The sequence below is a fragment of the Nannospalax galili genome, unplaced genomic scaffold (genome assembly GCF_000622305.1).
Source record: "Nannospalax galili isolate Female #2095 unplaced genomic scaffold, S.galili_v1.0 scaffold1436, whole genome shotgun sequence".
Classification (NCBI taxonomy): domain Eukaryota; kingdom Metazoa; phylum Chordata; class Mammalia; order Rodentia; family Spalacidae; genus Nannospalax; species Nannospalax galili.
In genome coordinates this window covers 675,858-698,892 of record NW_008338997.1, presented here as the reverse complement: position 1 = coordinate 698,892, position 23,035 = coordinate 675,858, and the positions used below count along the sequence as shown (strand labels likewise).

Genomic DNA, 23,035 nt, shown 5'->3' with positions numbered 1-23,035 from the left:
CCAAAAATGTCTAAAGTATTTGGGAGCTTGTATCTAATCCTTTAAAGATTTTAGGGTTACCTCTTCAGAGGGAGGAATGTAGGAGTAGCCAAAAGCCCCATAAAAATAAATAAATAAATAAATAAATAAATAAATACACACATACATAAATACATGAAGTTATCAGAAAAAAAGTGATGGGGCGATATGGGAGGAGTTGGGAGGGTGAGGGCATGGATTTGATCAAAACACCTTATATGCATGTATGAAATTTTCAATAAATTATTTTTTTTTTAAAGTGGAGAGAACCAACTCCTGAAAGTCAGAGTTGTGCTCCAACTTCCACATGTGTCCTTTGGCATGTGTGCCCCCCACATCCTACACACATTAATAATAACAAAATAAAATAAAGTCTCTTTCCAGTTATTATATATTTAAAATATTTCATAATTTTTAAAAAATCTTTGTTTTTATATGCATGAGTTTGGCCTGTATGTACACCAGTGCATGCAATTTCCAGCCAGGCCAGAAGAGGGCATCAGATGGTTGTTAGCTGCCATGAGAGCTGAAACCTGAACCTGGGTCCTCTGCAAGAGCTGCCAGTGTTAACTGCTGGTCAATCCACCCTGGGAAATATAATTTCTTTTTTTTTTTTTTTTTTTTTGGTCTTTTTGAGACAGGGTCTCCCTGTAGTCCCAGCTGTCCTGGAACTCACTATGTAGACCAGGCTGGCCTTGAACTCACAGAGATCCGCCTGCCTCTGCCTCCCTAGTGCTGGGACTAAAAGCGTACACCACTGCACCTGGCCTTTTTTATTTCTTTAAACTGGGTGTTACTGTATAGCCCAGGTTGGCCTGGAACTTGATATGTAGACCAGGCTGGCCTCAAACTCGCAAAGATCCGCCAACCTTTGCCTCCCCATCACTGGGATTGAAGGTTTACACCACCACACCAGGCAATCGGAATGGTGAGTCTCAAAGTGCTTAAACCAGCCTGGGCTGGCAGTGAATGCCACATCAGCCACTTCCAGCCTTTTCTTTCAACATTGCAAACAAACTTTTCACCTTGGCTGTGCTCATTATGATGTTGAGTCATCTGGTCCTCTACCCATGTCAGCAGCAGTTTCTCCCTTCTAGATCTCCATTAGTCTCACGGCCACAGGGGGGCAGACCCTTTGAGAGCTTGCTTCTTCGCTCTGCTGTTCTTCAGGATGGTAGCTATGGTGGAATGAAACATGCCTGCCTCCCTGGTTCTCCTCCTTCATAAGCTTTCATCAATTTCAGTTTTGTTTCCAGGTCAATCACTTCACAGGGCCTCTCACCCACCACATTAGAAGAGTTTGTATGAGTAAGGGCCATGACAAATATGTGCTAGAGCGCTCTGGGTGTCAATTTAACCTGCCTGGGAGAAGGAACCTCAGTTGAAGAATTTCCTCTATTGGATGGTCTATGGGCATGTCTGTGAGGAATTTTTTTGATTGTTGAATGACCTGGGAGTGCTCAGCCCACTGTGGGTGGTGTCACCCCTGGGTAGGTGGTCCTGGGTTGTATAATAAAGCAGGCTGAGTACAGGCCAGAGGAGCCTGTCTAGGCCAAACAGAGAATTCCAGGTTCAGTGAGAGACCAGATGCAATGTGACCAGCAGCTTCTGGCTCCTGCTTCCATGCCTTCCTCACCTCTACAGACTGTGCTCTCAAACTGTGACCCAAAATGAACCCTTCCTTCCTGAAGTTGCTTTAGCAGGCATTTTATCACAGCAATGAAAAAATAATATACATGCTTTTATTTTAAATTCTTTTTAGGTGTGTGTCTGTGCGCGCACATTGCCCACAGTGGTCAGAAGAGGGTGTCTGACCCTGGAGCTGAAGTTACAGATGGTTGTTAGCTACCACGTGGGTTCTGGGAACCAAAACTGACCCTCTGCAAGAGCAGCCATTTAAGTCCCTTACATCTTAATCATATAAACTTACATTAAATAATTTAGTCTAAGAATCCTCTATGCTCCCCCTAGATTTTTTTTAAAGTTTTATTTATGTGTTTAAAGTTTTATGTATATGTTTGCCTGCATGTAAGTGGACCATATACATGCAATGCCCCTCAAAGGCCTGAAGAGGGCGTTGGATCCTCTAGAACTGGAGTTACAGATGGTTGTTAGCTGCCACATGGGTGCTGGGAACCAAATGGAGGTCCTCTGCTCTTCAAGAGCAAGCAGGCAGGCAAGAACAGGAACAGCTGAGTAACATGGGACTCTACTTGAATTATAATACTCCACTTCTTCTAATAATGCAGCCTAGGCCTAGGTACTATTTACACATACCCCTCTCTAAACAATGCGTAGAGCAACCTCCCACCCCCACCTGCATCTGAAAAATAGATTTATTCCCTAATGACCATCAAATTTGTAGCTTCTATCCCAATGTATTCCCGATATATCCAGGTACTCCTGGATGAAGGGCAGGAGAGCTAATCCAGACTGAACTGGTTTGGAATGCATGTAGTGTAAGGCAAAATTATGTCTTCAAGTGAACTTTTAAGGAGACTCCTATACTTACCATCTTATGCCTATGCATAACTGGGCATGTATACGATTAAAATCAAATACACAGGCAGTGTGGTATGGTTGTTCACGTCTTTAATTCCAGAATTGGAAGACATAGGCAGCTTTATCTCTGTGAGATCTAGACCAGCCTGGTCTACATAGCAAGTTTTTTTTTTTTTTTTGGTCTTTTTGAGACAGGGTCTCCCTATAGCCCCAGCTGACCTGGAACTCACTATGATATAGACCAGGCTGGCCTTGAAATTACAGAGATCCACCTGCCTCTGCCTCCCAAGTGCTGGGATTAAAAGCATGCACCACCACACCTGCCTACATAGCAAGTTTTAAGCCAGCTGTGGTTACAGTGTAGAAATTAAGGTAATGAATTTTTCTAAGTACTTGACATTTTCGGTTTCTAATTTCCACTGTTTTAACTATTGCACTAGTTGTAACGAACTTCCCTACAATTACTCCAACCCAGCTTCCCCAGGATTAAGTCATCCCTAACGTGGTTTTACCATTGATCTTAGAGCTAAACAAATAAAATTCCAAATTACTAACTTGAAATGAGTAAGACACAGTCCTCAGGGGCCAGACTGAGTTGGTAGAGTGCACGCCTGCAGTGCATGAAGCACTGATTTCACCCCCAGCACCTTATAACCCAGTGAATTTGAAGGCAGCCTGGGATACAAGAGAGGAACGGAGGGAGGGAGGGGGGGGGAGGCAGAAGGAAGGACTGAGGAAAGGCAGGAGGGAAGAAGGGATGGAAGTAGGGGAGGGAAGGATGGAAGAGAGGCAGGGAGGGACAAAGAGAAGGAGAGGAGAGTAAGAGAAAAAAGGAAAAGAAAGAAAAGGGCTGGGCGTGGTGGCGCACGCCTTTAGTCCCAGCACTTAGGAGGCAGAGGCAGGTGGATCTCTGTGAGCTCAAGGCCAGCCTGGTCTACATAGTGAGTTCCAGGACAGCTGGGGCTACAGGGAGACCCTGTCTCAAAATGACCAAAAAAGAAAGAAGAAAAAGAAAAAAGAAAAGGGAAGGAACTAAAGAAGAAAGGGAGGGAGTACTCTGACTGACTGGAGGTGCTCATCTCCATCAAGATGTTTTATTGGCATGTTTATCCATATACATCCATGAGGGTGGAAACAAAACACAAAGAAGCTCTCAGCTTCAGCATCTCACTGAGCCTGAGAAACACGGCAGCACAGTGCGTCTGCCAGCCAGGGTGTTTTCATGGACCTGAGCTTTCCCAGCGGGATGGCCAAGACCCATTCTGAGCACACTTGACTGTGTGTGGTTGCACTAGTTATGTCTGAAGAGCTTCAGGCCCATCCAGGTCCAGAGGTGGAAGAACACATAGACTGGAATGGTGACTGGCAGAAGCAGGCTGTAGAAGCAGAGGCTGCTGGCACTGGTGCAGCCCTGAGGGAAGCTCTCTTCCACAGACGCAGAGTAGAACAGGCCAGCCAGAGACACCAGCGGGATAAGGACTGTCAAGGTGGGCAGCGACAGGAACATGCCTCTCCGCCCAGGACCTGCCACCCTGCTTTAAAAGAATGTATGTATTACTAAGAAAATTCGGTTGTTTTTACAATGATGATCTAGTGCTGCTCTGTGTCTGGCTTATTCCGATGCACTGCCTTGGCTGCCTGTGGTATCCTGTCAGGAACCCATCCGTGAGCACAAAGGCCATCAATTCATGTGTCCACATAAAACAGGCACTCAGGAGAACCAAGTGAGAGGTACAGGCGGCTTCTCAGCCCTCCAGATCAGATCCAGTGCAAACCATTGAGGGCTTTGACCTGGTCACATGCAGCAACTACCAGCAACTGCAGATGGCAGAGCATCCCAGCTTCTATAATATATGAAAAGGAGTGATTCAGTGACAAGACAAAGGAAATAGGAAGGGGGAGAGGAAGCTGCCTACTTCACCCTTAGTTCATAGCACCCAGGCTAACAAAGTCAAAGCCACTTCTAAGCTAGGGGCCGCTGTGCAGAAGGAGACCAGGTGGACTCACTCCCAGGCAGAGTGTGAGGGAAGGCTAAGCAGCCAAGAAATGTACTTCTGGGACCCCCCTCCATACACCCCACTGCGAAAAAGCCCCCACCCACATGGTCTCAATTCTCACCAAGAACACCTAGAGTCCGTTAAAGCCAGATTCCAACTTGTCATACATTTTTATTGGTATTATTTTATTTATTTTTTTACTTATTTAGTTTTCTTTCAGACATCGTCTCCCTGTGGCTTTAGCTGGCCTGGTACTCATTATGTAGACCAGGCTGGCCTCAATCTCAGGGATCTGCCTGCCTCTACCTCCCAATTAAAGATGTGTACCACCATGCCCAGCTTATTATTATCATTACTATTACTATTACTATTATTATTTTGGACATCAAATGTCTGGTATTTGCTGAATGCTAATTTAGAAAAATGTGCCATTATGCCCGCTGGGGCTCCAGGACTTAAGCAGTACAATCATGAATTTAAACCGTCTCAGAAAACTAAAAAGGGGCCAGCAAGACAGCTCAGCAGCTAAAGGTGCTTGCCACAAAGCTGGATGTCCTTCAATCCTGGAACTTACGTGATGGAAAGAGAATTGATTCCCACAAGTTTTCCTCTACTCCACATTGGTGCCATAATACATGCATGTATTCCACACATGCACATACCCACACACACATTAATTTCTTTTCAAAGAAAGCAAAAAGGGGGGGCTGGAGAGTGGTTAAGAACGCTGGTTGTTCTTGCAGAGGAACCGGGTTCGATTCCCAGCACCCACATGGCAGCTAACAACTGTCCATAACTCCAGTCCCAGGGGATCCGACAGCCTCTTCTGTCCTCCTCGGGCATTGTATGACATGGGTGCACACACATACATGCAGGCAATGCACACATACACATAAAATAAAAATAATAAATTTTTTTAAAAAAGCAAAAAATGGCAAATTGAACAGTTAAGCTGAACATCAACCAACTCTCCAACACCAATCACACATCCAAAATTCAATTCTGACCCCATACACAGATAGCAGACACATGGTCAGTACGGTTAAAGTCTCAGTACCATCACACTGCTCCCACTTCAGATGAGTTATAACCCCAGAATGCCATCCTTGTTTCTGTCTGGGACAATAAAGGATCTCAACTTTGAGGCTAGTCTGGGTGGCTATATAAAGAAATCTCTAAAAGTTATTAGGGGCTGGAAATGTAGTTCAGTTAAGAGTGCTTCACCAGCACACAGTAGGCCCTGGGTTTGATTCCCCAATACTGCATAAAAACAAAACAGGCACAGGACAGAACACCTGGAATCCCAGGAATGTGAGAGGCAGACACAGGAAGACCAAGGAGGTGTTCGAGGTCACCCTTACATAAAAACTGTGAGGTCCACCTGGGCACTTGAGAACCCGTGTTTAAAAACAAAATAAAGAGGGCTGGAGAGAGAGCACAGCGGTTAAGAACACTGGCTGCTCTTGCAGAAGACCCAGGTTCAAATCCCAGCACCCAAATGGCAGCTAACAACTGTCCGAAACTCCAGTTCTGGGGGATCCGAGTCTCTTCTGTCCTCCTTGGGCATTGAACGACACGGGTGCACTTACCTACATGCAGGCAATACACAAATACACATAAAATTAAGAAAAATTTAAAAAGTCAGGCATGCTGGCACATACCTTTAGCCCCAGCACTCCTGGAGCAGAGGAAGGCATACCTCTGTGAGATCAAGGCCAGCCTGGACTACATCACCAATTCCAGGCTTGCTGGGGCCACAGGGAGATCCTGTCTCAAAAATAAAATAAAAGATTTTGAAAAAGAAAGTTTGTGGCCAGCCTGGGCTACATCAGACTGTTGAGATCAGACTGTGCCCTGATCTAAATATATAAACATTGATTTTTCAGGCTGTAGCTTGCCCTAGTAGACGCTAGACCTCTAGACTCTAGTTTTTTGTGGGGTTTGTTTTTTGTTTTGTTTTGTTTTGTTTGTCTTTTTGAGATTGGGTCTTCCTGAACCACAGCTGTCCTGGAACTCACTATTGTAGACCACGCTGGCCTAGATCTCTGAGATCCACCTGCCTCTGCCTCCTGAGTGTTGGGATTAAAGGCATGTGCCACCACACCTGGCCACAAGCAGCTTCTTTTTGAGGGAGGATGAAAGTGCACCATCTGTCAGGTACCCCATCCAGCACAGACTGATAAGGACTATTCCTGGGAGTAGAAAGAGAGCTACCTTATCAGTTTACTGGAGGATATCTAAAACTGTGGGGACACATGGGGATGTATTAAAATCGTATCAGGGATGCTGGTAAGATGGTTCAGCCATTAAGAGCACTGGCTGCTCTTGCAGAGGACATGGGTTCAGTTTCTAGCACCTATATGGTGGCTAACAACTGTCAGTAACTCCAGTTCCAGAAAATTGGATATCCTTGAGCTCTTCTGCACTCCAGAGGCATTGCACCACATAAGTGTACTTTCATACATGCAGGCAAAGCATTCATACACATAAAATAAAATCTTAATTTCTTTTTCTTCCCCCAACCCACAATTTCCATTCTTTGCAGACAATTTGTGTTCTAATTAGATGCTGGCATTGAGGGGATTGGACAGGAGTGATGGCTATCCCCTGGATCCACTGACTTGTAAAAGGAGAAAAAAATTACCCCAGAAGGCAAAAAAACCCTCACCCAGTTGAAGCCTAAGGCAGTGACACAAACCTATAATCCTAGTCCTTGGAAAGTGAAGGCAGGAGAATCAGGATTTCAAGGCCATCCATGGCTACAAGGGGAGTTGGAGGTCAGTCTGGGCTACAGAGACTCTGCCTGAAAAAAACAAACCAAATAAGCTTTTATCTGCTAAGCCATCTCACCAGCCCCTATTTACTTTTTTCTTCCTCAGAATGTGTGTTGTCATGTGGATGCTAGGACTGGAATCCAGGTCCTCTGAAAGAGCAGCCAGTGCTCTTAACTGCAGAATCACCTCTCAAGCCCCCAGGAGGAGGAAAGTCTTAGTGTCCCAAAGACTGCGCTATTTAGATGATGGTTACCAGATGACTCCTCCTAGCCCATACAGCGGACACTTGCTCCCCAAGCCCGGGGTAGCCACTCCTAGCTCAAGCTGTCCCCTGGGAACTAACCTAAGGTCTTATTCATTACACATGAGACTTGGTAGAGGTAGATATCCTGGGCCAGCCTCAGATGGCTCTGAAAAAGGCAAAAAGAGTGAGTGGATTTAAGTGGAGTGTTCAAAGAGCACCCTCTACCCGGACATGTTAATAGAGACTGCCTAGAGATGAGAGAGGCAGGCCTTGGTGATGTGCTTTAATCTCGGTTCTCAGGAAGCAGAGGCAGTCAGAAAGAGGCCATCCTGGTGTATGTACTGAGTTCAGCCAGGGCTACAAAGTGTGACCCTGTCCCAACAAAGACGAAAACAAAAAAATAAACAACAAAAGCCCACTTGTGATGGCTCACACCTGTAATACCAGCACTGGCAAGGATTGACACTCTGGGATGGAAGCAAGACCCTGTTTTCAAAACTCCAAATGCGGGAGCTGGACAGATGACTAATTAAGAGCACTGAATGCTCTTGCACAGGACCCGAGTTCAGTTCCCAGCATCCACATAGTGGCTAACAACCACCTGTAACTCCACTTCCAGGGGATCCGACGCCCTCTTGTAAGCTTCTCGAGCATTGCACGACACAGGTGCGGGCAACACATATAAAATTTTAAAATATTTTTAAGAATCCAAATGCGTCCGGGCGTGGTGGCGCACGCCTTCAGTCCCAGCAGTCGGGAGGCAGAGGCAGGCGGATCTCTGTGAGTTCAAGGCCAGCCTGGTCTACATAGTGAGTTCCAGGAAGCTGGGGCTACAGGGAGATCCTGTCTCAAAAAGACCAAAAAAAAAAAAAAAAAATCCAAATGCGTTATTCACTACTTTGTGCGGAAATAAGCAGTTTGAAATGTAGAATTGAAGAAGGGGTGCTGGCACGGGTAAGTGCTTTCCACAAATCTAAGGATTTACTACTGAGGAAGACCTAGGCACTGGGGATCCGAGAGGAGGCTTTCCAATGTAGCAGAGCTCAAGGGAAAAGGGGTTACTGGGGAACGTAGGCCGACGGAGGCTCCTCAGGCCGCAGCTCCACGCGCTCACAGATCCCGTACCCGAGCCGGGAGTCTCGCCACTACCCTCCCGCCGACAGCGTTGCAGCGCCAGCTCCGAGTCTACTCGAGCCTGGCCCGAGTCGCGGCGAAGGAACAAGACAGGACCCCGCAGGCCGAAGAGAAGAGAACCGAGCCGGATCAAAGATGAGCCGAGCCGAGCCGAGCCAAGGCGAATCCGTTCGAGCCCAGCCCCGCCGAGCCGGATTGAGCCAAGCCGAGGAGGCCAACCCAGCTGAGTCGAGCGATGCCGCATCGGGCCGAGTTAGCTGAGCCGAGCAGAGCCGAACCGAGCCAAACCGAGCATAACCGAGGCGAGCCAGGCCCAGCCGAGCTAAACTGAATCCAGGCGAGCCCAGCTCCGCCCAGCTGGAGTCCAGCCCAGACGAACCAAATCGAATCCCGCCCAGCCGAGCCATCGGGATCCCATGACGCCGGGAGGCCGAATCCGGGTCCTCCCGGTCCAGGCACTTCCTAGAGCCTCTCTACCCTCCCTCGGGTGTCGGGCCCTGAACTCACCGTTCCCCTTCTTCCGAGCGTCCTGATCCCTGGCGGTTCCAGGGCCGTACCAGGAACCGCTCCCCCGAGGCGCGCCCGTAGGTCGCACGGCCCGGGAGGGGCGAGAAGCGGAGATCCCGCGATAGCGCAGAACGGCCGCCGCACTCGACAGTGCGCATCCTCACTGCGTCCAAGTCTTGGATGGCGGGTGAGGGCAGAACAGGCTTGGAGGTCCTGGGACACAGACTCTCAAGCTGGAGGCAGGGTAGGGGCAAATTCGCAAGAGAACTTACTCCCGGCTTTCCAGAGCACGTATTGGCGTCTTTATGTACTAAACAGGCTTGGTTTTTCTCACGTTCTTGGTGGCAACTATCAACTCAGAGCGCCTGACAGAGTTCACATCTGACCTGCTGTTTTCATACAAGAATTTTTGTTGATGTCGGGGCTAGAGAGAGAGTTCAGCGACTAAGAGCTACTCTTGCAGAGGACCTGTGTTCCGTTCCCAGCACCCACAAGGTGACAACCGCTGGAAACTCTAGTTCCTGTAGTTCCTGTGTGCACTTACATACATGCAGTCAAAACACTCATACACATAAAGTCTTAAAAAAAAATATTGCTGGGCGTGGTGGCGCACGCCTTTAGTCCCACCATTTGGGAGGCAGAGGCAAGCACATCTCTGTGAGTTCAAGGCTGCCTGGTCTACATAGCAAGTTTCAGTCCAGCTGGGGCTACAGGGAGACCCTGTCTCAAAAAGACAAAAAAGAAATGAAATCCTTTCTAACAAAAACATTTTAAATTATGTGCTTATCTTTCTATTCAGTACCCTTGTTATAAAGCTCCTACCTACCTTTACGCTTGTTTCTTAACGTATCAATTATAACTTGTATCATTGTAATATGTTTCCTCAGCCAAAACTTACTCGGTACTACTTTTATGACTCTGGCTCCATGGAAAAACCCCATGCTCCTAAATTTTAAAAAATTCTTACTAAAGTGCTTCCTTCCGTTTTAACTTGGCCAATCAAGTTTAGATTGTGTGGTTGAACCTCCACTAAGGAGGGGCATCCAAGCTCTCTGTTGTGTATGGTATGAAAGGGAGAGTCCATCTTTACAAAGTGTGCTTGCTGGGTTCAGAGCAGCTTGATATAAGTAAAACATTTTGCAGAAGTAAAACTTCTTGCGTTACTGAACTGTTTTGGGTTATGGGATCATTTTCTTGGAACCACAGACCCATTTTTTAATTAATTTATTTTTATTTTATGTATGTGTTTTACCTGCATGTAAGTGCACACACGTCTGCAACACCTGCAGAGGCCAGAGGAGGGCATCAGATCTACTAGAACTGGGGTTATGGTCAGTTGCTAGCCACCATATGGGTGCTGAGAACCGAACCCAGGTCCTCCAAGCGCAGCCAGTGCTCTTAACCACTGACACCCCCACCCACCACTAGACCCATTTTGAACAGTCAAGCCTGAGCTCCATCCCAGAGACCACATGGTGGAAAACCTATTCTTCCACATTGTCTTCTGATCATGACGTGTGTGCTGTAGCCATAAACACACACACCCCAAATTAATAAAAGATTTCAAATTAAGGTTTTTTTAATTTTTTATTTATTATTTTTATTTTATGTGTACGCGTGTATTGCCTGCATGTAGGTAAGTGCACCCGTGTCATGCAATGCCCGCAGAGGTCAGAAGAGGCTGTCAGATCCCCTGGGACTGGAGTTATGGACAATTGTTAGCTGCCATGTGGGTGCTGGGATTCAAACCTGGGTCTTCTGCAAAAACAACCAGTGCTCTTAAGCTGAGCCATCCCTACAGTCCCTCAAATTAAAGTTTTTAAAAAACAAAACAACCAAGAAATCAGAGGCTGGCAAGATGGCTCATCAGGCAAATGTGCTTATCACAAAAGCCCAGCTCCTGTGAGCTGTCCTCTGACTTCTGTGCATGAATGAACACACACACAAATGAATAAGTAAATTAATTCATTAACTAAATAATTTTAAAAACTGAAACCTCAAAAACAGGACCACCGAGCATAAGGGAAGGCAGAAGAAAGAAAAATCTTGCTCCCAAGGATTGGAGAAAATTTAAAAATTAAAACAACAAAAAAAGATGTTTTAACTTTTTTGTGTCTCCCTGTAGCCCCAGCTGGCCTGGAACTCACCATATAGAGCAGTCTGGCCTCCATCTCACAGAGATCACCTGCCTCTGCCTCCCAAGAGCTAAGATTAAAGGTGTGAGCCACCACACCTGGCTCCCTTAAAGTTTTTGAATCAAGTAGTTGTGCAGGTTCAGCAGCATGTGCTGCCATTACACCCCATGCAAGAAAAAAAAATTTTTTTTGTTCTTTTTGAGACAGGGTCTCTCAGTAGCCCCAGCTGGCCTAGAACTCACTATGTAGACCAGGCCGGCCTTGAACTCACAGAGATCCGCCTGCCTCTGCATCCTGAGTGCAGAGGCGTGCACCACCACGCCCGGCCAAGAAAAAAATTTTAAACATTTTTTAAAGATTTATTTATTTGGGGTCTGGAGAGATGGCTCAGCAGTTAAGAACACTGACTGTTCCTACAGAAGACTCAGGTTCAAATCCCAGCACCCACATGGCAGCTAACAACTGTCTGTAACTCCAGTTCCAGGGGATCCAGTGGCCTCTTCTGTCCTCTGCGGGCGTTGCACTATACGGGTGCACGTACATACACGCAGGCAATACACGCACACACATAAAAATATATATAAAATATTTATTCATTTGTTTCTTTGTTTTATGTGTATTATAAATGCACCACATGTATGCAGAAGCCCTCAGAGGTCAGAAGAGGGGGTCAGATTCTATGGAGTTACAGACAGTTGTGATCCACCTGAAGTGGGTGATGGGAACTGAACCCAGGTCCAGTGCTAGAACAGCAAGTGCTCATGAAATGGACAAACTGACTCCATTCTGTTCCAGCTGCCTTTTGCTTTACCCTGGTTTCTGCCCAGCTGCCTTTCTCCTCCCACTCATGCTAACTGCAGTCAGCCAGCAAGAACAGCCTGCACTGAGGCATTTCAGGGAGTACAATGTTTCTACAGTACTGGGAAATTTACAACAAGCCAGGCAGAAGTCCTCTCATCCAGTTATACCTACATCTCCAGGAAGCCCATTATTAACTGAAAACTTCTTTATCGAGTTTGCCTGCCCTTGTCTGGAGTAACTGTGGTGAATCTGATAAAACTATGGTTATTGGTTTTGCCTCTGGCATAATGCAATTGTGGTTTTAAGTTTTATAAATCTTATTCTACCTCTTCCCAGGTCAAGAGTTCTTTCTACCATTAGCCCCCTGTCAATCACCAGCTATTAAAAAGACTCCTAATTAGCCAGGCTTGGTGGCGCATGCCTGTATTCCCAGCACTTGGGAGGCAGAGGCAGGCGGATCTCTGTGAGTTCAAGGCCAGCCTGGTCTACATAGTGAGTTCCAGGACAGTTGGGGCTACAGGGAGACCCTGCTTCAAAAAGACCGAAAAAAAAAAAAAAAAAAAAAAAAGGACTCCTAATTTGACCATCACTGAGTAGCATTCTTCTGCGTCTCAGGCTTGGAATTACATTCTTAACCACTGGGCTCTCTCTCCAGTTCTCCACTCCCAAGTAACTAAACTGTTGACTTGAAATGACCTTCCAGAGGGACTGTGATATCTTAGGCAGAGCCACATCCATGTTGCTTCTTTCTTCAACATGTCACAGCAGTTGAGGCTCCACACAGAAATTCTACTGTGACCAATGTCTGACATAAATACTGGGCATCTCTGCCCAACTCAGAAATCAGCACTGCAGACGTACAGGTGTCCATGCAATTTTCACTACTAGAGGGCACAGTAGCTTCCTGTCTCTTTCTGGAAAATGGCTCAAAGCAGTCTTCTGGAAGACTATGGTTTGGTTGAGTTTGGTTTTGCTTTTGTTTCTGCTTTTGAGACAGGGTCTCCCTGTAGCCCCAGCTGATCTGGAACTCACTGTGTAGACCAGGCTGGCCATGATCTCACAGAGATCAGTCTGCCTCTGCCTGCTGAGTGCTGGAATTAAAGGCATGTGCTACCTTTTTTTTTTTTTTATGTGTATGAGTGTTTTCCCTACATGTATGTAAGTGCCCCATATTGTACAATGCTCATGGAGTCCAGAAGATGGCATCTGATTCCCTGGAACTGGAGTTATGGACAGTTGTTAGCTGCCATGTAGGTGCTAGGAACCAAACCTGGGTCCTCCGCAAGAGCAGCCAGTGTTCTTAACCGTGGAGCCATCTCTCCAGCCCCTGACATTTTACTATAAAAAATAACAGTAGCTAGAAGTAAAGGTGACACCATTCAAAGTGGAAGTTTCCCATACAGGATTTAACTTTTCATAGGTTTCCAGCTTCCTTCTTTTTATCATAGGGGTTTTGCTTTGTTAGTTGGTTTTTATTTTATATGTATGAGTGTTTGATCTGCATATATATAAGTGCACCATGTCTGTGGAGGTCAGAAGAGGGTGTAGGATCCCCTGGAACTGGAGTTACAGTTGTTAGTCGCCATGTGGGTGCTGGGAACCAAATCCATGTCCTGTGTAAGAGTAGCCAGTGCTCTTAACTACTGAGCCAGCTCTCCAGCCCATTCTTTTCTTTTTTCTTTTCTTTTCTTTTCTTTGCAACAGGGTATCTTGTAGCCCGGGTTGCCTTGAACTCACTGAGTAACTGAAGATGACCTTGATCTTCTGAACCCTCTTGCCCTCTACCTGCCAAGTGCTAGGATGGCATATGTACACTGCCATGCCAGGCTTGACTGGATTTGTTGTAGAATGTTCCCCACCCTGCCCAGGCCTAGGGTATTTATTTATTTATTTATTTATTTATTTATTTATTTATTGGTCCTCTTGAGACGGGTCTCCCTTTAGCCACAGCTGACCTAGAACTCACTATGTAGATCAGGCTGGCCTTGATCTCACTAAGATCCACCTGCCTCTGCTCCCCAGTGCTGGGATTAAAGGTGTTGTGCCACCACACCCAGCTTGTAGAACACAGTTTATTTTTTCAATGCTACATTCTGTGTGGCTGGGTAGTGGTGGACACAGAGAGATGGAAAGGTATCTAATAATAAAATATCACCAACGAACAATTTCATATTTAAGAAAGTTAGGGTATGCATAGAACAAAGAGCATTGAGTCTCCCACACTCAAGGTTTGATTCCTGGGGCTGGGGTGCTCTAAGCAGGCATTCAGGAACAAATGGTAGGCAGATCAAAGGACATTTCTCTGCAGGAGTTCACGAAAAAATTATCAACTAAGTGTGGCCTGCTTGCAAGGTACAAAGCAAATGTTCACACAACAATGTAAATAATGCATAGTTTTTTTTTTCAATCTAATCTAAACATAAATGTAAGGGACACTGCACTTCAGAACCTGGGTCTGCATACATGCCTATCTGGCTCTGGCATCATAGACAATCTTGGCTACTGGTGATTTGCACCATGTAGTCAAGCATGCTTTCTGCAGAGTTCAAACAGGGCAGTTGTCTCCAGCTGTTCAACAGAACAAATTAAAGGGGATTATCCAATGCGAATGAAGTTCAGGCTTTGGCCACGTGGGGGAGGCAGTGGACCTGACAAAGCATCTGTTAATAGGGGCTCAGGTTTCTGGGGCCCTCAGAGCATCTCCAGTTTGTCTCGAAGAGAATCTTAAGGAAGAGGTCCAGAGATGGCTCAAAAGTTAAGAACACTGGCTGTTCTTGCAGAAGACCTGATTTGGAGTCCCAGCCCCCACATGACAGCTAACAATTGTCAGTAACTCCAGTTCCAGCGTGTCTAAAGCCCTCTTCTGTCCTCCATAGGTGCTGCATGACACAGTATGCACTTATATGCCCGCAAGCAATACATGTGTACACATAAAATAAAAATAATAAATGAATTAAAAAAAAAGAAAGAAAAAGAGGGAAAAGGGAGGGAGAAAAGGTTAGCTCAGTGATAGAGTGGTGGTTCAGCATGTGCAGGGCCTCAGTACAAAAACAAAACAAACAAGAACTATAAGCACAGCCCAGCATTGAGACAGAGCTTTGTAAACCCAGTATTCAGGAGGCTGAGGCAGGAGGATCCTGATTTCCAAACCAGCCTAACATATGAGCAAGGCCTTGTCTCCATAACATAAATTAAATAAATAAATAAGTTGCACCTTTGGACACACAGATTTCTTTAAGCCTTTAGGAACAATTACAACTACCCTGTTACTTATATGCTTAGCTATGCAGGTTCTTGCTTTCCAAAAGGCCATTGTGGGGCTGAAAAGATAGATTAGTGGTTAAGAGCACCGGCTGTCCTTGTAGAGGACCCAGGTTCAGTTCCAAGCACAAACATGGCAGCTAACAACTGTCTGTGACTCCAGTTCCAGGGGATCTAACGCCCTCTTCTGGGCTCCATGGGTCTTACACACATGCAGTACACTTAATGCAGGCAGGAAGAACACCTGTACACATACAACACAAATCAGTTTTTACAAACACAGAGAAGGGAAGGAAGGAAATACCACTTAGAGCAGGATCAAGCTATGCAGAGCTGGTAGACAGACCCCAGTCAAAGTGATGGTTACCCTTGAATGATGGGAATTCACTGAGGGATGCCTCTAGGCAGGTGTGTCAGAGGGTTTCCGGGGGTAGATGAGCTGAAGGGAGAAGTCCTTCCCTCCCTTCTCTGGGTGGTGCCTTCTCCCGGGTGCCTAGGTGTAAAGAGGCCTGCCTGCCTTCCCTTTTTTTTTCAATCTTATTTATTTGTATTTTTTATGTGTATGAGTGTTTTGCCTGCGTGTACAGAAGTGCACCCATGTGAGCAATGCCCCTGGAGGTCAGAAGGGGGCATCAGATCCTTCTAGAACTGGAGTTACAGACAATTGTTAGCTGTCATGTGGGTGCTGGGAACTGAACCCCGGTCCTCTGCAAGAACAGCCAACACTTTTAACCACTGAGCCAGCTCTCCAGCCCTTTCTTCTCTTCTTGCTGGTGAGTGGGTCTGTAGATGCTGGCCCTGCTGTCCTTCACCAACATTGGAACCCAGCCTCTTCAGCCTTCCAATGTGGATTAAAGGCTGTGGGCTCTCCAGGAATCCTCCAGGTCTACAGAGCCAGATTGGGACTACTTCCAGACATGCTGGCAGACACCTTTAGTCCCAGCACTTGGGAGGCAGAGGCAGGTGGATCTCTGTGAGTTCTAGGCCAGCATGGTCTACATAGTGAGTTCCAGACCAGCTGGGGCTACAGGGAGACCCTGTCTCAAAAAAACAAAATAAAACAAAACAGATTGGGACTACTGAGGCATGTAGCCTTGTGGACTGAGCAGAGATGGGTTCTCAGTTTCTCCAGTATGCAGATGGCCATTGTTGAAATACCCAGCTGCTATCATGTAAGCCAATCTAGTGACATCTCTTTTTATAATATATATATATATTCTTTGGTTCTGTGCCTCTCTAGAGGAACAGAGATGAAGTAAGGGGAGTCAGGGAGGATGCAGTCAGGCCGGATGGAGGACAGAGAGAATGGAGGGTCCCAAAGGCCTCCATTCATCGTGTCACGTCCCAAAGAGGGTGAGCGACTGCCTGTGTGGGCTCCTGATCCTAGATGCTAAGACACAACAGAACACAAGACAAAGTGTGGGGTTCTGTGGTACACGCCTGTCATCTCAGCACTTGGGAGGTGGAGGCAGGAGGATCAGGAGATCAAGGTCACCCTCAGTTCCATAATGAGTTCCAGGCCAGCCTGGGCCACAAGAGCTCACATGGGCAGGGAGACAGAAGAGAACAAGGTAAATGCATGTGGCACTGGCCAGGCTGTGGTAAAGTGCTGCCGAGAAAACTGCAGCATGGGCTGGAGAGCTGGCTCAGTGCTTAAGAGCACTGGTTACTCTTGTAAAGGACCCAGGTTTGGTTCCCAGCAGCCACATAGCCACTAACAGCCTTCGGTAACTCTAGTTCCAGAGAATCTGACACCTTCTTCTGGCCTCCATGGGCATTGCATATACACATGGTGCATTTACATACATATAAAACACTCAAACACATAAAATAAAAATATGCAAATTAAAAAAATTTGTTTTTATTAAATTTTGTTGTATTTCATACAGAATATCTCAAACAATCTGAATCATTTTTGTAGCCCCATCCCCTCCAGACCCCTCCCATAGGCTCCTCCCCCACTGGAACCTATAGTCTCTGTCCTGGGTGTTAAGGCCACTGTGTCGTCAGTGTCCCTGGATGTTCTCCAGTGCAGCCCATCCACTTGTGGTTTAGTCAGATCTGTCTCATCTCTCTATCCAAACACCTATCATTTTCTTTCTTATTTATTTATTTATTTATTTATTTTTGTCTTGTTGAGACAGCATCTCCCTGTAGCCCCAGCTGTCCTGGAACTCACTATGTAGACCCCTCGAACTCGGCCTTGAACTCACAGAGATCCGCCTGCCTCTGCCTCCCGAGTGCTGGGATTAAAGGCATGCACCACCATGCCTGGCTCTATTTTTATTTTTTATTTTATTTTGGACTTTTTTGAAACAGGGTCTCCCAATAGCCCCAGCTGGCCTGGAACTCACTATGTAGACCAGGCTGGCCTCGAACTCACAGAGCTCCTCAGGCCTCTGCCTCCCGAGTGCTGGGATTAGAGACGTGCATCACCATGCCCGCCCCTCTTTCTTATTTTTTAACACAGTGTAGGGTGGGGGGTTTATTCACAGAGGACTGGGCTCCCCCATTTCTGGTTGCATGGGAAACCGTATCTATAAACTCAAATATAGATCCTGTGGCTTCCTGAAAGCCTCAGAAAGTGGTGAGAGAGGGGCCTCCTGGTGTTCTCAGCTTATACATCCTCAGCCCCTCCCCACATACAGCTAAGGGCAACTGATGGGGTGGGAGGGGTATCTGCTCCCCCGTCACTCCTTCATGAGTGTGGGAAAGACATGTGACTGTAGCTTGCTGGCATAGTGGTCAGAGGACACTTCCAGGTAACACTCCACCCCTTCACCTGGCTCTTACATTCTTTCTGTCAACTTCTGCAAAAATTCCCTGAGCCTTGAAGGGGTTGGTAGGTGTGGGATGATCTTCCTCCTATTGTGGCAAGGCGCTGAACTTTCAGGTCTCTGCATCATCAGTTCTCCATGGGCTGTTGGCCCATTTCAGTGGGATTCCATCTACTATAAAAACACAAACAAGAAGCAAGAACATCTAAACAGCAGCTGCTCTAATAACCTATGGGTGTAAACACAAACGCTTGGATATTACTTTAGCAGGTGCATCACATCCATCTAACAAAACAATTGCAGGGTCTTTTGTAGTTTTAAAAACAACAGGTAGATGGCAAGTCTAATTCACATTTTCATTAACCACCTGTCAGTTAGTTGCTTCCATCTCCTAGCTATTGTGAAAAGAGAAGCAACAAACATAGTTGTACAAGTGTCTCTGCAATAGGATGAATTCTTTGGGTATATGCCAAGTAGTGGTATAACTGTGGTAGGTTCATTTTTAGTTTTTAAAGAGTTCTCCACACTGTTTTCCATAGGGGTTGCACAAGTTTGCAATCCCAACAGTAATTATGAGCATTCCCCTTTCTCCACATCCTCGCCAGCATTTGGTATCATTTGTTCTCTTGATCCTAGCCAGTCTGACTGGGGTACAGTGAAACTTTAAAGTGGTTTTAATTTGCATTTCCTTAATTACTAATGATGTTGGACACTTTTTAAGATGTTTCTTAGCCACACTTATTTCTTCTTTAGAGAACTCTCTGTTTAGATCTATAGCCTGTCTTTTAATTGAGTCATTTGCTTTCTTGTTTCTTTCTTTCTTGAGTTCTTTATATATTCTGGATGTTAAACCTCTGTCAGATGTTGCACTGGTGAAGATTTTTTCCCACCCTGTGGGTTTTCTCTTCAACTTTTTTTGATGTTTCTTTTGCTGGACAGAAGCTTTTTGGTTTAATGAGGTCCCACTTGTTGATTGTTGACCTTAAATCCTGAGCAACTTTTGTCTGATTTAGAAAATCCTTTCCTACATCTATATCTCATAGGTTACTGCCAACATTTTCTTCTAATAGTTTCAGGGTTTCTTGTATCACATTGAGGTCTTTGACTAATTAGTGTTGACTTTTGTGCAAGGTGAAAGATAAGGATCTAGTTTCATTCTTCTACAGGTGGAGATCCAGTTTTGCCAGCACCATTTATTGAAGATGCTGCCTTTCCTCCATTGTGTGTTCTTGGCACCTTTGTCAAATAAGATGGCTGAAATTGCATGTGCTCAGGTTTGGATCTTCAATGACATACAAAATACTCATACACATAAAATAAAAATATGTAAAAATTTTAAAAAACTACAGGTATATGGTAAGTCTGAGGACTTGGGTGTGGCTCCGTGGTAGATCACTTGTCTAGCATGCATGAGACCATGGCCACAATAGCACTGCAAAGAAAGAGAAAAAGTTAAGGGTGTGTGAATACAACAGTCTAGGAGCCACTTGGTATCTGAGGGAGGATGAAGAGGCTTCGGAGCAGGTAGAAGAGCAAGGGTCAAGGCCCTGAGGTCAGAGGGTGTCTAGGAAGGCTGAAGACTCAGAAGGCAGGACATGGAAGGGAGAAGGACTGTGAGAAAGGAGAGGGCAGGGGAAGTGGGAGCAGAGCCAAGACCAGGGGAACACAGCCAAGCAGGAACTTGGACATGGGACTGACCTCTGGGGTTAAGGTTGCTCCTGGGAAAATGAGACGGAACCAGTAAGGTTTCACAAGCCTGTGATCCCAGCACTCAGGAGGTGGAGGTAGGACAATCAGGAGCTGAAGGTTATTCTTAGCTCCATGCTAGTTTGAGACCAGCCTGAGGAAGGAGGGAGGGAGGGAGGGAGGAAGGGGGAAGGAGAGAATCTCATTTTTCTCTGAAGGCAAATTAAAGCATTGAAAAATAATAGACATTGAGCCAGGCATGGTGGTGCATACCTGTTGTTCCAGCTACTTGGGAGACTGAGGCAGGAGGACTGTGTGAGCCAGGCATTCCAGGGAAGCCTGGGCAAGCAACCTAACCAATTCTCATCTAATAATAATAATAAATAAAATAAAACAGGTATGGTACCACATACCTATAATCCCAGTGCTCAGGAGGTAGAAAGACCAGCAGCTTCACATTATCTTCAGTAACAGAGCAAGTTTGAGGCCAGTGTGAGTTACTTGAGACCCTGTGTTGAAAAAAAATTACATCAGTCAAGCATAGTGGCCCACACTTTTAATCCCAGCACTCAAGTGGCAGAAGCAGGCAGATCTCTGTGAGATCAAAGCCAGTCTAGTCTACATAGAAAGTGCCAGGCCAGCTGAGGCTATAGGGAGACCCTGTCTTAAAAAAATAAAATAAAATAAAAAATAGTGTGTTGCTTCTTTATGTTACTTATTCATAAAACCTCAGGATGCCTGTAGACTTCACCAGTTTACCAAAAGTGTGCCCGTGTCTCTTTGGTCTCCCTAAGCTCTGAACACTGGTTTTTGTTTTTTTGTTTTTCTCTCTCTTTTTTTTCCGGAGCTGTTGACCGAACCCAGGGCCTTGCGCTTGCTAGGCAAGCGCTCTACCACTGAGCTAAATCCCCAACCCCTTTCTCTCTCTTTTTTAATTAAAATAATTTACCCTTCATATCTTAATTCTCTGCCTGTGCTCAGAATAACTAAGGAAGAATCATTCTCTCCTGTGTGCACTGTTAACCCCACAAGACTTAAGCAAGTTTAGAAGAATGAAAAAGATAAGAAATGCAATAGATGGAACCAAATTAGATTGGAACAAGACTTTAAGACAGGGTCTCCCTGTAGCCCCAGCTGGACTGGAACTCACTATGTAGAGCAGGCTGGTCTTGAACTCACAGAAATTTGCCTGCCTCTTCCTCCCAAGTGCTGAAGTGCTAGGATTAAAGGTATGCCCCAGTGCCCCTCCCCCACCCCCAGGTTGTTTTTTTGTTTTTTATCCCACATATCCCTTATTGGAGGTCAGAGAGGACAGCCTTCAGGAGTTGGTTCTCTCCTACCATGTGGATCTTTGGGATGTAACTCAGGTTGGCAGGTTGGCAGCCATCTGTCAGACTCGATACCAGACTTTATTCTTTGAGTTCTAGGGACAATTTGACTCTTCTCCCCTAGAATTCCATTGTTTACTTGTTTAATTATTTGTTTATTGGACTTTTTGAGACAGGGTCTCACTGCATCTCACAGAGATCTGCCTGCCTGTCTCTCAAGTGCCACCATGCCTGGCCTGTTTATTTACTTACTTACTTACTTATTCATGAATGAGACAGAGTCTTGTGCAGCCCAGGCTAGCCTTGAACTTGTTATGTAACCAAGAATGGCCTCGAACCTCTGGTCCTCCTACCTCTACCTCCTAAGTGCTGCTGGGATTACAGGTGTGTACCACCACACCTGGTTTATACAGTGCTGAGGATGGACCCAGGGCTCTGTGCATGCTAGGCTAGAGCGCTACCAATCAAGCCACAACCCTTCTCCCCCCAAATACCTAAGAAAGATGTGCAGTGTATGGGAAAAGGTTGGTCTTGCCCCACCCCTCTTTCTCCCTCTCACCTGAGCGGTTAAGTCTCCGTCCAGACTTACAGGTTTAATTACAGGTGGCTGTTACCTGGCTGCACCTGTAAGAATAAAATCCACTCCCCATCCCCCGCTGGGGCAGCCTCATCCTCTTCATACTCATTTTAATAATTTTTTTATGTGCATGAGTGTTTTGTCTGCATGTATGTAATTGCACCACATGCATGCAATGCCCGCGGAGGCCAGAAGAGGACGTCAGAACCCCTGGATCTAGAGTTAGAGACCGTTGTTAGCGGCCTTATGGGAGCTGGGAACCAAACCGAGGTCCTCTGCAAGAGCATCCAGTGCTCTGAATCACTGAGCCATCCTGCCAACTCCCCATACCCGTTTTAAAGACTGAAGGCAGGTTAAAGGTGTCAGATGTCACTAGAACCTGACACAGCCCAGGGCTAGTCTCCCTCTGCGAGGCCACCAGGGGCTGAGGGCGCCCCAAGACTACCAGTTGACGTTGTCGGGGGATGAAATCAGGTCCCGGAGCCCCTTCCCACCGCAAGTGTAGGTCTCCACCTCCTGGACGCCTTCAGTTCATTTTGCAACGCAGATCCTGCATCCAGAAGGCTAGGCGGCGAGTGGTGGCTGCAGCAGGGTTGGGACTGCAACAGGGTTGGGGCGGGGAAACCGAGGCACCCGCCCTTGGCAACCTTGGGCTCACCTGGGCTGTCCCGGGGCAGCAGGCCAGTAGAGACAGCTACTGCCTCCTTAAACTGGCGCAGGGTGAGAGCGTACTTCCTGCTGCTCTGCGGTTCTGCTTTGGCCGGAGACCCTGGACCCCCTGGCCCAAGGTGAGACCCGCAGAGTAGGCCCTTAGCTCTGCCTCCCAGGGTGGGAGGGGTCTCTGTCTGTTCTTGTCACCCACTTCCTTCCTGTTTGCCCCAGCCGAGAGGTCGAAGTGGAGAACCCACAGCCAACCCTGCGCTGGGTGGCCCATTTCTGGCCCTCTCTGAACCTTTCTCCAAAACATTGAATGAGGGGTTTCTCCACCACTCCACCCCACCCCAGCAGGGAGCCGGGGCATTGGTGGTGAGTACCCAGAGAACAAGTCTGGACTGCACCGGGACAGAGGAAGGAGGTGGGGAGGTGCTGGGCTTAGCTGTCCTTCCCAACAGCTGCTGAGGGTGCAAGGGTCAAAAGGCTCACGTGGTGTGTTCCAAGGAGCCTCTTTCAAAGTTCCTCTAAGGAGGAAGGGGGGTTGGGAGGCCAGGGAAGGGTTCAGACAGAGCTTCCTGGAAAAGGCAGAGATGACTTCTATTGTAGGGAGGGGTGGGGGGAACCTGAGACACTCAGTCCC

General features: G+C 46.6%; 2 protein-coding genes and 1 long non-coding RNA gene across 6 annotated transcripts in view; 1 reads left to right on the top strand and 2 right to left on the bottom strand.

The window, feature by feature from the left end:
* Nucleotides 1–9,310, bottom strand: part of LOC103734588 (phosphatidylinositol N-acetylglucosaminyltransferase subunit Y) — a 31,346-nt gene extending 22,036 nt beyond the window's left edge. The window contains exons 1-2 of one of the 4 annotated variants that reach the window (XM_029563792.1): nt 9,177–9,310; nt 3,596–4,364 (exon numbers count right to left, since the gene is read on the bottom strand). In XM_029563792.1, the coding sequence (XP_029419652.1) occupies nt 3,812–4,027 (216 nt within the window). In that variant the 5' untranslated portion in view covers nt 4,028–4,364; nt 9,177–9,310 and the 3' untranslated portion in view covers nt 3,596–3,811. Of the gene's footprint in view, nt 1–3,595; nt 4,365–6,178; nt 6,241–9,176 lie in introns of those variants that run through there. The other 3 variants (XM_029563791.1, XR_607285.3, XR_607286.3) reach the window with 3 other exon arrangements.
* Nucleotides 9,311–19,436: 10,126 nt separating this feature from the next.
* LOC115070466 lies at nt 19,437–20,369 on the bottom strand. The gene is made up of 3 exons (XR_003849623.1): nt 20,250–20,369; nt 19,849–19,990; nt 19,437–19,582 (listed from the first exon to the last, which is right to left on the bottom strand). It is a non-coding gene; the product is annotated as an uncharacterized LOC115070466 (long non-coding RNA).
* Nucleotides 20,370–22,202: 1,833 nt separating this feature from the next.
* Acp5 (acid phosphatase 5, tartrate resistant) overlaps nt 22,203–23,035 on the top strand; it is a 6,821-nt gene continuing 5,988 nt past the window's right edge. Inside the window, exons 1-2 of the mRNA XM_008833613.3 lie at nt 22,203–22,529; nt 22,624–22,767. The gene's annotated coding sequence lies outside the window, so the exon portion shown is untranslated. The remainder of the gene's footprint in view (nt 22,530–22,623; nt 22,768–23,035) is intronic.